Source organism: Melitaea cinxia, chromosome 20 (assembly GCF_905220565.1).
Source record: "Melitaea cinxia chromosome 20, ilMelCinx1.1, whole genome shotgun sequence".
Classification (NCBI taxonomy): Eukaryota; Metazoa; Arthropoda; class Insecta; order Lepidoptera; family Nymphalidae; genus Melitaea; species Melitaea cinxia.
The window spans coordinates 2,019,526-2,034,700 of record NC_059413.1 but is presented as its reverse complement, the minus strand read 5'-3'; the positions used below and the strand labels follow the sequence as shown (position 1 = coordinate 2,034,700).

General features: G+C 35.2%; 1 protein-coding gene across 1 annotated transcript; it reads left to right on the top strand.

Annotated features, from left to right (window-relative positions):
• Positions 1-2,238: 2,238 nt before the first annotated feature.
• Positions 2,239-14,885, top strand: LOC123663620 (glutamate receptor ionotropic, kainate 2-like). Its single transcript, XM_045598289.1, is given in 16 exon segments — positions 2,239-2,245; positions 4,076-4,171; positions 4,243-4,386; positions 4,652-4,761; positions 5,116-5,278; positions 5,997-6,205; positions 7,111-7,296; positions 8,301-8,453; positions 9,505-9,942; positions 10,719-10,942; positions 11,358-11,495; positions 12,110-12,308; positions 12,582-12,813; positions 13,460-13,572; positions 14,201-14,359; positions 14,682-14,885. Coding segments are annotated over 16 exon segments (2,775 nt in total).
• The last annotated feature ends 290 nt before the right edge of the window (positions 14,886-15,175 follow it).

Here is a 15,175-nt window from a genome sequence, read left to right as displayed (position 1 = left end):
CACACCCCAAGTATTCTTTTAAAAAAATATTCAATGTACGGTTTTGACTTTCCTACCATATATATGTATAGATTAATTGTAGTTAAAAGTGTAGCTACCACCGATTTGAAATGTAGATTCTGCAGAGAAGAATCGGCAAAAAGTAGTAGTTATACCGTAGTTACTCATTAAAAAAAACTGTATTTTGTTATCAAACTAGCTGTGCCCGCGACTTCGTTCGCGTAGAATATTGTTTTTAGACAACATTTTTCGGATATATATCTTTTGGTTTATTTTAGACATCAGAATCGTTCTAATATTTTGTCTCTTGTCGCAAACTTATAAAACTCATTTTCATACAATATCATACAATTTCATACATTTCATCCTCTATTCCCTATTATTATTTTACACATTTGAGGGTAAAACTCTTAGAAACGTTGAATGTCATATTTATCTAAATCGAATCAACATCCCAAAAAATAAGTTTCAAGCTTCTAGTTCTAAAAATGACGATACTTCCATACAACTTTTCATCCCCATCTTTCAACCTCTTACACCCCTTTTTTGCGCATTAAAAAGTAGCCTATGGGCTTTCTCAGACCCTAGACTATCTATGTACCGAATTTTATTTAAATTGGTTCAGTAGTTTTGGCGTGAAAGCGCGACAGACAGACAGACAAACAGAGTTACTTTCGCATTTATAATATTAGTAAGGATTAATAATAACTTGCATGAAATACAGTGCTACTAAATTCATACAGATTTCTTATCATTATTATAATCGATACTAAAGTTTATAACTTTGTTTGTATGTAGGGGGTAATCTTCGCAAATACTGATCCGATCATGAAAATTCTTTCACTAACAGAAAGCTACACTATTCAGGAGTGATATAGGCCATATTTTATTGTTAGTGAACAAAAAATTCTATGAAAAATAATAGTATATGTAAATCAACTAAATGAGGTAGGGCACAGCAGGAATTTCCTACTCAAAATATGGAGCAGCCCGACTGTGGTAGTACCTCGACCTTACAGAAGACCACAGCTAAATAATACTGTTTTCAAGCAGTATTGTGTTACTGTTGGTGAGTAAGGCGACCAGAGCTCCTGGGGGGGATTGGGTATAGGGTCGGCAACGCGCTTGCGATGCTTCTGGTGTTGCAGGCGTCTATAAGCTACGGTAATCTCTTACCATCAGGTGAGCTGTACGCTTGTTTGCCGAACTAGTGACACAAAAAAAAATCAAGTCGAAGAAATGCGAGATGAAAACTTTACTATATATTTGCATCACAAAAATAATAATTAACGCCCAACGAAGGCTAGTCGTAAATAAGAAGATGGCGTTCTCAATAAATAGTTAAAAGTGAATCATAAGTTACATAAGAAAAGAATTAAAACTCAAACACCAAGTGGTGTTAATAAATTCACTAATAATATCTGCACTTGTATCTGGAGCACGGCCAAATGATCCACTGACCATGGCTCGGTCTGGTCACCTGCTCGCTCTACTAAACTTTAACGACATCTCGTTTGATACTACATTGCACTAAATGCTAATTGAACATTAATGACTTTGTCATCTCATAATATATTATATAAAAATAAAATTTTCTCTATTTGAAACCTCAAATACATTCAATACAAAATTTCTAATAATACTAAATGATAAATAACTGTCCTAAATTTAACATTAATATAATAGTTTTAGTTTGTTAATGGAAATAATATGCCCAAAAAAAAAAAACAATAGTGTCATAGCACCCCACTGGTGACGAGGATGTGGGACTTGTTCAACTGTCACTCAGAGTAGTCTTACGATTCAATTTGAAAATCCTACATCTTCTAAAGACATGTTAGTATAGTAGGTTTTCGAAAATACTTATAATAATTTTTCCTTGCTAAATATTTGCAGCAAGGATATTGTATCGAAGATTACATGATGTTTTGCAAAGACCTTTCCTATCCGATCAAATGCATTTTCTAACGTATACTTTATTTATAGATCAATATTAAAAGGTGATAAACATTTGGCTAAGCGCAAATGCATGTGTCAAATAAAGCGGACTGTTTGGCCACGATCGTGGTTTGAACGTCAGTGCTCTATGCCCAGTGATCGGGCAAGCAAATTATGCTTTAAATATGGTATCATGAAGAAAAATTCAGTATTTTGACGGAATTAAAAGGAATTTATGGGATACTGTTTTAGAGGAAAACAAGTTATTTTAAGTAATTTTCATCCTTATTATTGGAGAAAATGCAAGGCAAGTACATTATTATCTATTTTCTGAGTAAAGCTTTAGTTGTGATTACTGTTTTGTTTTTATCATTTTGTTAATATCATTATTGATCTTGGTCAATGAAGGAACAAATTATTCCAGAGTTCCTTGCAGAACTTTATTTGTGATCTCATCTGGGTAGGCGCTTTGTCTGATTTTTGACCAAAGATTGCCTTTTTTACTTCGCTGGTAATAATTAATATATTGGGTTCAGTGGTCGATGACTCAGGACTATTTCACGTTCTCTGTTCCCTTGCATGTTGGTTGAAGTAACGACTGCAATGGGTCCTTGAGCCTATTCTGTTTGTCTTTTCGGTTTATGAATCTGTCGGAGTCACTCCAATTTTGTTTAAAGTTTATTATCCATGGGTTTGTCTCTCTCAGTTCTTGAAGTACTTTCTTGCGTCCTCGTATTCTTGTGAAATGTTTTTCAAGGATATACTGTCTATTAGTTTTTCTGTCCTTTATAATACTGTTATTTTTTGTACTCTGTTTTCTAACTTTGTTAGTAAATAAACTTTTTCTCTCGTTTATGAGATGTAGACAAGAAAACGGGAGGCGCGAAAGGGCTTTTTAAAAAATGTTACATTAATTACACTAAAACTATTGAATTAAAAATTGTTTAAAAATTACAACGAGCACGTTCGAACAGAATTACACGCTCTGGATTAATCTACGATTTAATTCTAAAAAACTTTCCCAAGGCATATGATCCCAAGGCATGAGACAACGTATATTCTCATATTTCGCTGATCAAGCATATCTATTGTTCCCATGCTTTGGTCTAACATAACAATGTAGTGTTTGGTTGCTTAAAGTATATTTGGGCAGTTTTTTGTTCTTACGGTTGGTGAACTAGTTTTGCAGTTTGCCATATTTTTGTGTTTACATCTCTTGAGTCAAATGCCATTAATTTATCTTGTAATTTGATTTCTCAGTGATAAGTTGTTCTTACTGGAGCCGCGTGCTTTCAGGTTACTTTTTTTGGTGTTGTTTCGAGGGCTGCACGTACCCTATGATGGTCAATATTAAAATTAAGTTCAGATATTATTAATGTATCTGCAAAAAATTAAGAGTGATTGCTTATTATGTAGTAAAAAATAGTCAAGCAAATACGCATTATTAGATGTAACTTGAAAAGTATTAGTTAGAATTAATTAAATTTTAATGGGACCGCATGACACGCACCACCACTCAATTAAAAAAATAATAATTCTAAATCATTCCAAGTTATAAGTTCGGGGGTAACATTACATAAAAAAAAAACATTCGAATTGAGAACCTCTTTTTTGAAATTGAATTAAATGGTTAAAAAGGATTATTTAATCTATGTGCACTCATTCGGAAGATGTGTGCCAACATATTGTTTGGTGATGCATTTATTATTTATGAAGATAATATTGTTTTCAATACCCTAAGGTTTTCTGGAAGAAATCGCTCTTATAATGATAATATTGTCTTTGCAAATATTTTTTGTAGTATAGATTAGATAATATTCATTAAATTACATTTTAAATTTGCTTTTTTCCCGATTACTGTGATAAAAAGTAAAAATTTAATATTTCATAGTTAATTTTTAATTAATGCTAATTTAAATTTTTTTCTTTCCTTATTTGTTTTTTCATTTCTATATATAGAATAATTGAAATAATTTTGTTCTCTCTATTCTTTTTTTTATATGTGTGAAAAAATTTGTAACTTTGTACAATGCGTTGCCTTCCTATACAATAAAATTAAAAATATGTATATATATGGATAGAGGACATCGTGATCAAAATAGAAAAAAAAAAAATATTAAATTAAATATTTTTCCAGGGCTACGTATTATTTTAGTCTTATCGGCTTTCGTATTTGGGAATGTGGAATCTACTTTTCGAGATTTTGAGTCCCTGAAAACCACATACACAATTGGTAAGAATTGTAATGTCATTTTTAATACACTGCAATCGTCTTATGTCTTATGTAATATCCGTTGTCTTTAGGTGTCATCTTACCACCGAAAACAGTGACCGAAGTGGCATTCGCGTCCGCACTAGCTCGAGCATCCATAGAAAGTAAACGTTACAATTTTGTAATGAAAATAATTTACAGTCCCAATGGGGATAGCTTTGCAGCATCGAAAGCGGGTAAGAGTAAATATTGATATAACACAGATAAAATATACTTACTTGACAGTTTTTTGAAGTAAAACTTTTTAACGGTAAGCTGGTGAATGCGTGACGAGAGCGCTATTAAAAGTGTGATCGAGCGAGGCGATTTTTTTAATCTTATAACATACACGGTCGTCTGTTCCTATGGTAAGCAACTTAATGCTTGTGTTACAGGTAACAGACGACTGTTATATTTCGTTTAAATAACTCGTTGTTTTAATTTAAAAATTTTGTTTTGAAGCTTGTGAGTTGTTAGAAGCTGGAGTGATAGCCATTTTTGGGCCAACTGATCAAACATCCGCGGAAGCTGTGAGCGCACGCTGTAGAGCTGCAAAAGTACCGCACATACAAGTGAGAGCTTTTTTGCTAAGTAATTTTTTATAATTGGACATAGGAAAGAAAATCCGCCAACCCGCATTGGAGTAGCGTAGTGGATTAAACTCTGATCCTTATTCTACACGGGGAAAGAGGCCTATGCCCAGCAGTGGGATATTACAGGCTGAAGCGTAAGCGTATTTCTCAAATCTAATTTTAATATGCTTCCGATTTTCGAACCCAAACTTAAACCTGGTCTAAAAACATGACATTCCATAAATAGGGCTCGGAATTAACATCACTCCTTAATGTTTTCTCTTAGTGAGCGCTCACCTTGGTTTAGGATAAAACGGAACTAGAATAAAAACTAGAACTTTTTTTATATTCTAGGCTCTATGGAGGCCGCCACCTGTGAGGGGGTTAGAGCGATCCGATCTGTCTTTCCCAAATATTAATATTTATCCCGAGGCGACTGCTTTGTCGAAGGCTATCGCGCGTTATATAAAGGACAGCGATTGGAACTCTTATGCTTTACTTTATGACGATGACCATGGTATATACGATTATATATTTTCATTTACTTACTTACATATATATAAATATATAGTACATTATAAATTTTATACATATCAAATATTTAAAAATCATTAATTAAACAGTTTTCAAAGATTTTATATACTTTCTTATCTATAAAATTTTCGTGTCACATTGTTAGTTACAATACTCCTCTGAAACAGCTGGACCAATTTTTATGAAATTTTGTGTCTATATCGGGTAGGGCTGAAAATCGGCCAATATCTATTTTTCATACCCCAAAGTTATAAGGGGAGGGGATTAAGGGGGTTCATAACATATATGGCAAAACAATGTTGGCGGGGCTAGCTAGTAACACATAATATAGACGTGGCGTTGATGCGCCTTTGAAACAACCAATACAAATGTTTGCCATGTGTAGGGATCGAACCTGCAACCGCAAGCACCACATCTATAAGTGCAGTGACTAATTGTGAAAACCTGTGCTTATAGCCCATAAAGTTAATTTTGATGTAAATTTTACACTTCGTTTATAAATTATATTTATTATTTTAATATGAAATTATTGTTAAAATTATTAATTGTATTTGGTATTCTTCATTATTAATGTGATTTTATTATTACTAACTTAACTTTTTAGTTGTATTTGTGTTATCCATTGTAAGAAGAATTGTTTTATGGGTCAATTGTTATCTGAAATAAAGAGATTATTATTGTTATTATTAAATAAATTTAAGGGCTCATTAGATTGCAAGAAATACTTAAATACGCCAGACCCGATCATAAATGGTTAGTGCGTAGACTGAAACCAGGTGAAGACAATCGCCAACTGTTGAAGTCTTTGAAGGCGTACGGCACAACGAGAGTGATAATCGACTGTCATTCTGACAGGGTTTACGAATATTTGAAGCAAGCTTTTGAAGTTAAATTCTTTGAAGATTACATGGTGAGTAATTTTAATTAAAATATATTTATAAATTAGAATTTTATTGTATATCACAATTTAAAAATCAAATGAACAGTAGCAGAAGTTAATACTTGTACTAAATTACTATTTCTACTAACCCGGTAGCCGATTTGTCTATCTGAGGGTTTTGCTGTTCTACCGTCTAATGTGCTATCTTTTCACGTGTGTTCCCAACTTAAAATAGATAATATTAAAAAAAAACGAGTGTGCTTTAGACCACACGAATGAAGTTAAACTTCTTTAGTTCCATCTAACTAGTATTTCCCTCTCAACTTCCGTTCGCCTAGCCCGATCACACTTTTCGTAACGCTCTCGTCACAGATTCACCAGCTTAATCCCCAAGTCAAGTGTGCGTAAAGAACTTTTACTTCAAAAACTGTTATAGATAAACATTATGAAGTCAATATAATCAAATATATAATGTTGACGACGTGTTGGCGCAACCATCACAGACTGTTGCACTTACTTGTCGCGGGTTCGATCCCCGCTCATACGAAACATTTGTTTTTTTTTTTATGTCATTAAGTCGGCAAACAAGCGTACGGCTTACCTGATGGTAAGAGATTACCGTAGCTTATAGACGCCTGCAACACCAGAAACATCGCAAGCGCGTTGCCGACCAAATCCCCCCCCCCCCCAGGAGCTCTGGTCACCTTACTTACCAACAGGAACACAACACTGCTTGAAAACAGTATTTAGCTGTGATCTTCTGTAAGGTCGAGGTACTACCCCAGTCGGGCTGCTCCATATTTTGAGCAGAAAATTCCTGCTGTGCCCTACCTCAGTTGTATGGGCCAAACAGATGTTTGCAATGTTCTGGACCTTTGTGCTTGTGTATTGTATGCGTGTATTATTATAAATTACTAATTTCCTTACCAATCTAGAGCTACGTCTTAACATCATTGGACGCACATACGCTAGACTTGCAAGAACTCCGACACGGTCTGTCAAACGTGACATGCTTGAGAATATTCGACCATTCCGATGCGAGAACCAAGTCCTACCACGCTGATTGGAAGACCATCACCTCGAACGATGTTAAAATACCGCAACAGACTCACGAAATCACTGTAAGTTTAGTTTTTTTTATATTCTATAAAGATTGCAAACAATCGCGCGGTTCTTCTGATCATGCAGATACTGTAGGTTATGGGTCCCTATCGTCGGGATTGTTCAGAGGTAAGCCCGACAGTCCCCAAGGAGGAAAAGTCTGGCCTTTTTGCCGAGGCCAGCCTGTCGCTGGGAGGGATCCTGTTGCCTGCAGATCCGGGACCCTCCAATTAAAGCGGCTGAAGGCTCCCGCAGGGGTTTTGGTCGGTGTTGCACCCCCAAGTGCTGAAGCCGAAATACGGTCTAGTAATGCCTACCTGGGCATCCTAGATATCACCCGTAAATGGGTTCCCCTGCGATACCAAAAAAATGGGTCCCTACAACATTAGCAAGCGCGTCTTCGACCCTATCCCCGACCCTTCAGAGCTCTCTGGTTACCTTACTTACCACAGGAGAAAAAACTTACTACTGTGCTGTGTGGCTACGGCACCAAAGAATATAGCCACCTCCTCTCTTCCCGTGGGTGTCGTAAGAGGCAACTAAGAGATAACAAGGTTCCGCTATCACCTTGGAACTTAAGAAGCCGACCGATGGCGGGATAACCTTCTAACCGCTGGCTTTGAAATACACAGGCCGAAGACGGGCAGCAGCGTCTTAGGTGCGACAAAGCCAGCCCTGCGGTCACCAACCCGCCTGCCCAGCGTGGTGACTATGGGCAACACACATGAGTTCACGCATTTTTGGCGCAAACTTGTGGAGGCCTATGTCCAGCAGTGGACTGCAATAGGCTGAAATTATGATGATGATGACATCTCTATATAGTCCTAAACGGAAGGACGCCAGTTTAATAAAACGTTGGATATACATATATACACACATTACCTAGACAAGCTCGGTATTACACAGAATTTATTTATTATCATGCCTAGGCAGATATTCTATAGAATACCTGAATATTTTGTTGGTAATATGAGTAGTAAACTAAAATAACCTTAAGAAACAATTCTATTTTTTATATTTATAGGTAGAAGCTGCACTTGCTAGTGACGCAGCGAGATTAATAACTGATGCGATCGAGGATGCTCCTGATGAAGTCAAAATAGAAGCACAAAATATTGAATGTGGATCAGACATGCAATGGGAAATGGGAGACAGTTTCGAACAGCACTTGTTAACGGTAAGAATTATGTTCAGATAAACTTATTTTTAACCGAGTTCCAAAAAAGGAGGAGGTTATCAATTCGACTGTATTTTTTTTTTTTTTATGTATGTTACATCAGAACTTTTGACCGGGCAGACCGATTTCGACAAATTTTGTTTTAATCGAAAGGTGGTGTGTGCCAATTGGTCCCATTTAAATTTATTTGAGATCTAACAACTACTTTTCGAGTTATATCTAATAATGTGTTTTTACTTGACGCTTTTTTCGTCGACCTACGTTGTATTATACCGCATAACTTTCTACTGGATATACCGATTTTGATAATTCTTTTTATGTTGGAAAGGGGATATCCCTAGCTTGGTACCATGATAAGGAAACCAGGATCTGATGATGGGATCCCAGAGGAATCGAGGGAAACTCTCGAAAATGCACAATAACTTTTTTACTGGGTGTACCGATTTTAATAATTTTTAATTTAATCGAAAGCTGATGTTTATCATGTGGTCACATATAAATTTTATCGAGATCTGATAACTACTTTTTGAGTAATCTTTGATAACGCGTAGTTGCTTGACTATTTTTTCGTCGATCTACGTTGTATTACTTGTCGATGTAATTGAAGTCGGTTTTTTTTTCGTTTGCGAGCAAACACAATTATGTCTATTTAGATTTATTACAGAGCTGTAAAGAATGAATTTAGCAAAAGGCAACCTTTAAGTCAAACCGCCTTATTTAAGACTTACGAGAAATATTGATCAGGTTTAAAAAAAAAAATAAGAAGCTAAAATTATGACAAAGAAAAAACAATAAAAAAAATAGGTAATTGAATTTGATGGACTTGATATGGAAATAAAAATCTCACACGTACTTACATGCATATATATAAAATTTAAACCAAAACATACTTATTTCAAATAGCTACAGCCTACTATAGCGCTTCAAACTCGGTTTCCATATCATAGATAAAAAAAATATTTTGCTTACAACCGTCCAATTTTGTTCATACTGTGTTCGAAATTGAACAAATCATTTATTTTCATGATTAAAAATCGTTAATTTATTTTAGAATCCAATAAAAGGAATCACTGGTCTAGTAACCGTAGATAATACGACAGGAGAACGAACAAATTTCAACGTTGAGATAATGGAATTGTCTAACAGTGGTTTTAACAGTATTGCGACGTGGACTCCCGAATCTGGATTTGTTTATGCCCGAACTGCTAACCAAGTTTCAGATATTTTGGCTGAGAAATGGCAGAACAAAACTTTCAGAGTCGTATCACGTCTCGGTGCACCTTACTTAGTTGAAAAGGTACCAAAAGAAGGCGAAGTATTGACTGGAAATGATAGATACGAGGGATATTCCAAGGATCTTATACATGAAATACTAAAAGAATCGCTGAATTTAAACTATGTGATCGATATTGTACCGGGCAATGGATACGGGTCGTATGATAAAGATACCAAGAAATGGAATGGCCTGATTGGTCATCTTCTGGAACGGGTTTGTATCTATCTATCCATTTTTTCCTTATTCTTCAAGCAGTTTAGGAGTCATTCATTAATACGGAAAAAATCACGAAATATTACAAGAAGGTAGGGCTTATAATAAGATATTACGTGCATTTATTTTGCGTCGAATGTGCGACTTCTAAATTAAAAAAAAAAAAACAACCAAAAAGACCCTGCAACCTTGGTGTTTGTTTGGAAATCACGATGCTTAAATTTTCTAAATTTTATCAAACTATACCTGTATTTAAAGGATAATATGCTGAAAATTTTATTATATACTAGCTGACCCGGCGAACTTCTTATCGCCTAACAGTCGATTCTTTAATTTTATTAATTTTTTTTTTTGGATTTTTCTCTCCGTAAGAACCATCCTCGTACTTCAAGGAATATTTTTAAAAAAGTATTAGCGAAATCGGTCCAACCGTTCTCGAGTTTTGCGCTTAGCAACACATTCAGCGACTCATTTTTATATTATAGATACGTTGCACAAATAAATAAATGCGATATTTGGATGGGGGGGGGGGGGATAGTATAAAGCCTCACCACATGTCACCAGGGGGAGAAAGGGTTGCTAAAAAAAACTGCCAGTGACGTTTCGTATATCTAAGACACAGTGCAAGTCTATTATGCAAAAATTTTACTTCAGTCGTGTGGTCTAAAGCACGGCACAATGTGTACGGAAGTTGACGTTTTTAACGAAGTGTGATAAGTTCTGATTAATTAGTGTAATAATTTTTCGTGCTTACATAATTATTTTATTGTTTCTAGAAAGCTGAGCTAGCTATTTGTGACCTAACTATAACATATGAACGGAGGACTGCTGTTGATTTTACAACGCCCTTTATGACATTAGGAATCAGTATTTTATACTCAAAGCCAACGCCCCCGGATCCAGAACTTTTCTCTTTTTTGAAACCATTTTCTGTTGATGTTTGGATTTATATGGCGGCAGCATATCTGATGGTTTCACTATTGTTGCATATTTTAGCCAGGTGACGAATATGTTTTTATTTTGACTAAATTAAGAGTTTTGTTTTGACTATGTATGTGTGTGTGTTTGTGTATAACAATCAGGAGAATTTAAAACACTATATAATCATAGTAAAATCAAATTATAAAATTCATTTTTTTAATAGTGAAAAATTTTACAAGATTCAAATTTATATAACCACCATGATCATTTATTTGTGCAATGTTTAGTTATACAATATATTGCTATATACAAGTGATGGCCTTACTAAAAGCATTCAGTATCAGGCTCCTTCAGAACGTACTTTAATATGTCTGCAAAATAAATATAATCATAGTAATATGTATATAATAAAATAAAACATTTTAATAGCCATAAATTTATTCCTTATTTCAGTAATTTTCATAGTCTTTTAAGGTTAATTTTTATATCGACAGGCTTTGTCCAAACGACTGGGAGAATCCTCATCCATGTGACAAGTCTCCCCAAGAATTGGAAAATATTTGGCATATAAAAAATTCGTGCTGGTTGACTGTTGGATCTATCATGACTCAAGGCTCTGATATATTACCGAAGTATGACAATTTTAAATTATTTAACTAGTTGTATTTGTAGCTTTGTTTGCAGTCACAAATTTTCACTTCTAATCGCTCCCCTAAGATATTTGAAGATAATTTAAAGATGAAAAAATCTTCAATGTACAAAAGTTGTTACAGTTTTATTATAAGCTTAGATTATTTATAATGTTTCAGGGCTTCGCTTTAGACAGTAATCTTTTATACACGTGTATTACATCACTTCAAATAGTACCGTATAGTATTAAACAAAACAATGAAAGTTTATTTGCTATGTTTATCTTTTTATCGGTTCTAAATGTCATTTCTTCATTATCATCATCATCATCATCATCAAATAAGGCTATTTGACGAAGTTTAAAATCATATCCCAACCTTGGTATTTTTTTAAAATCATAAACACACGGTCGTTTGTTCCTATGGTAAGCAACTTAATGCTTGTGTAACAACCGGCTGATATAGATTTTTTTTTGATAAATACATATTAATAATATTTATGTATAAATAAATAGATATATCACACCCCTCGGAGCAGAAAGCTGGGTCAACGAACTGCGCCAACGGGCTAGTCTTAACTTGTTGTGGATCTGTTAAAATTTTATTAACACTTTAAGGGGTTACTCGACGAGGTGGGTATGCGGGATGTGGTGGTTTTTCGCTCTTATCATGTGTTCATCTTACACTGCAAATCTAGCTGCCTTCCTTACTAACGCAGCGATGGACGATTCTATTAAGAGTGCAGAAGATTTAGCGTTGCAAACTAAAATCAAGTACGGGACATTGGATGGAGGTTCTACTTCTTCATTTTTTAGGGTAAGTTATTATTTTTTTGTAGTTAAAGTTTTTTTGAGTGGTTATAGTAAGTACTTAACGGCCAAAGATTTAGATACACTATTTAAATTTGAATAATGTTCTAGACTAGGAACAAACACATGAGCTCACTCCATTTTTGTGCGAACTTATGGAGGTCTATGTCCAGCAACGGACTGTATTAGGCTGAGCTGATGAATGTTCTAGACTACGAAGTGAAATAATACGAAGTAAATAAGTGAAAATATAATTAACTTACCCTCGTTGTATTTCTAGCGTTCAAATGTATCAACATATCAACGAATGTGGAGTGCTATGGAGTCTGCACGGCCGTCTGTCTTCGTTAAGAACAACGATGAAGGCGTGGAAAGGGTTTTGAAAAGCAAACGATCATATGCATACTTCATGGAGTCTACGGCGATTGAATACCAGTTGGAAAGGCATTGTGATTTGATGCAAGTCGGTGGGCCACTAGACTCGAAAGGATATGGCATAGCTATGCCATTTTGTAAGTCAAATTTACCAATATTACTTATAAATGCCTTTTACAAACATTTCTTTCAGTTGACAGTGATCTTTCAGTTGACTCAACCTTACAAAAAATCTCATTTAAATATTACTGCTCACGAGTGGTATTGTCCCATCTTACTCATAACAGAAGTGATAAGTATCATCATTAAGTATAAGGCGTTCATTTTAAACATGGCGCTATCACCTGCATTTACGTTTTTATTTACTACTTTCCTCCTTTTCATAGTCCTCCTGTCTTGCGCTGTGTTGACAGAGGGGGTAATATCAACGGTGAGCCGGACAGTTCCCACGGAGGAGAAATCTGGAGGGATCCTGGAAGATCCGGGACCCTCCAATTAAAGCGGCTGAAGGCTTCCGCAAGGGTTTTGGGCGGTATTGCACCCCTAAGTGCTGAAGCCGACATACGTTCTAGGAATGCATACCCGGGAATCCTGGATATCACCCGTAAATGGGTTCCATTGCGATACCAAAAAAAGTTGTAATATCAACAACGCGCTTACGTTATTCCTGGCAGGATAGATTACGATAGCCGCCTACCGTCATGTAGACTGTACGATTGCTTGCCACCATTACATAATGCCATAAAATATACCATTGACTACAGTTATTTAATTGATTTTCAGTTTCATCATATCGCACCGCAGTTGACAATGCAGTTTTGAAATTGCAGGAGAGTGGAAGATTATTGGAACTCAAAAATCGTTGGTGGAAAGTACCAGAGGAAAAAGCTTGCGTTGTAAGTTTTAAGAATACACTTGAGCAATTAAAGTAATTGACTTTAACTGAAATTTTTTCCAGAGGTAGGGCACATCAGGAAATTTCCTGCTCAAAATATCCCGACTGGGGTAGCATCTCAACCTCACAGAAGAGCACAGCTAAATAATACAGTTTTCAAGCAGTGTTGTGTTCCTGTGGTAAGTAAGGTGACCAGAGTTCCTTGGGAAATTTGGTATAGGATCGGCAAGGCACTTGCGATGCTTCTGTTGTTTCAGACGTTTATAAGCAACGGTAATCTTGTTTGCCGACCTAGTTATATAAAAAAATATAGGTACATGTTATATTATGACAAAACTGAAATTAATTAAACTGAACTTAAATACTACAAATATCACATTATTGTCTAATATCGTAAATACGAAGGTAACTTTGTAGGTGTGACCCTTGATCTGGACAGACAATTGCATTTAGGTTTGTTTTCTTGTGTTCTCGAAAAGTAGAGTTCGAATCCAGTTGCTACATTTAAATTTAAAGACTATCCACACTTGGAGTTTTGATTCTTGTGGACTGTTTCAAATAAGTGTAGTTCATCAGTTCAATATATCAAGATTAGGAAGTATTTTATTAATATAAATTTTCATTTCAAGGCTGAAGAAGCCACCGAAGAAGGGGCAAGCGCGGAAGAGCTGGGCGTCGATAATGTGGGGGGCGTTTTCGTTGTTTTGGGGATTGGGTGCGGTATGGCGGCTGCGATGGGAGGCTTGGAGTTTCTATGGCATGTCAGAGATGTTGCCGTCGAACAGAAGGTTTATTTTATTTCAATTTGTTATGATCTGGTGCTTGTGTGTTTTGTGTTTCCTTGATACAGAAGTTAATCCCAGTTACATAATTTATTCATTATCGGTGTTTGTCAATTATGTAATATCAACAAAATTCCTATTTTTGTCAATTTTACTACGTTACCCAATTAGAATAAATAATGTGAATGTTGGTTGCTCTTGTTCTAAATTATCAGCATTAAAATATTCTACAATTATAAGGAGCATACTCCGAAGTTGCAAAAGCTGGTTTCTATTTTTTTTAAGTATTGTATCCAGTTTAAAAAAAAATCTTTTTTTATATTTCCAGATGACGCCGTCCGAAGCATTTTGGGCGGAATTAACGTTCGCTCTAAGTTTTTGGGAGACAGAAAAACCTGTTCAACATGCAAAGTCATCATCCTCTGGCTCCGGTTCTAATATAGCCTCGAGAGCATCATCAGTACTTCGTTCCGCTGTAGATTTGTTCAACCTTGATGTTTTTAACAAATAGTATTCAAAGATCTTAGAGTAAAATTATTACAAAACCAACATTTTTACTGTGAATCTTTCTCACATCAAATACAGATTAAATTAATTAAAAATATGTGTTGTTTTATAATGATCACTAAATTTCGTGGGTAATTAGGTTTTTGAATGAAAAACTATTGAAAATTAATGAAATTAAATTTATAAATGAAAAAATGAAAAAAAAAATAAAAAAATAGTAACACGTGATTATGAACGCGTCAAGACTATTTGTGACGTCATAACGCTAAACCAATTTCACGGTACAGTACAGTGTCACGCTAAGCCGTCGGTCCC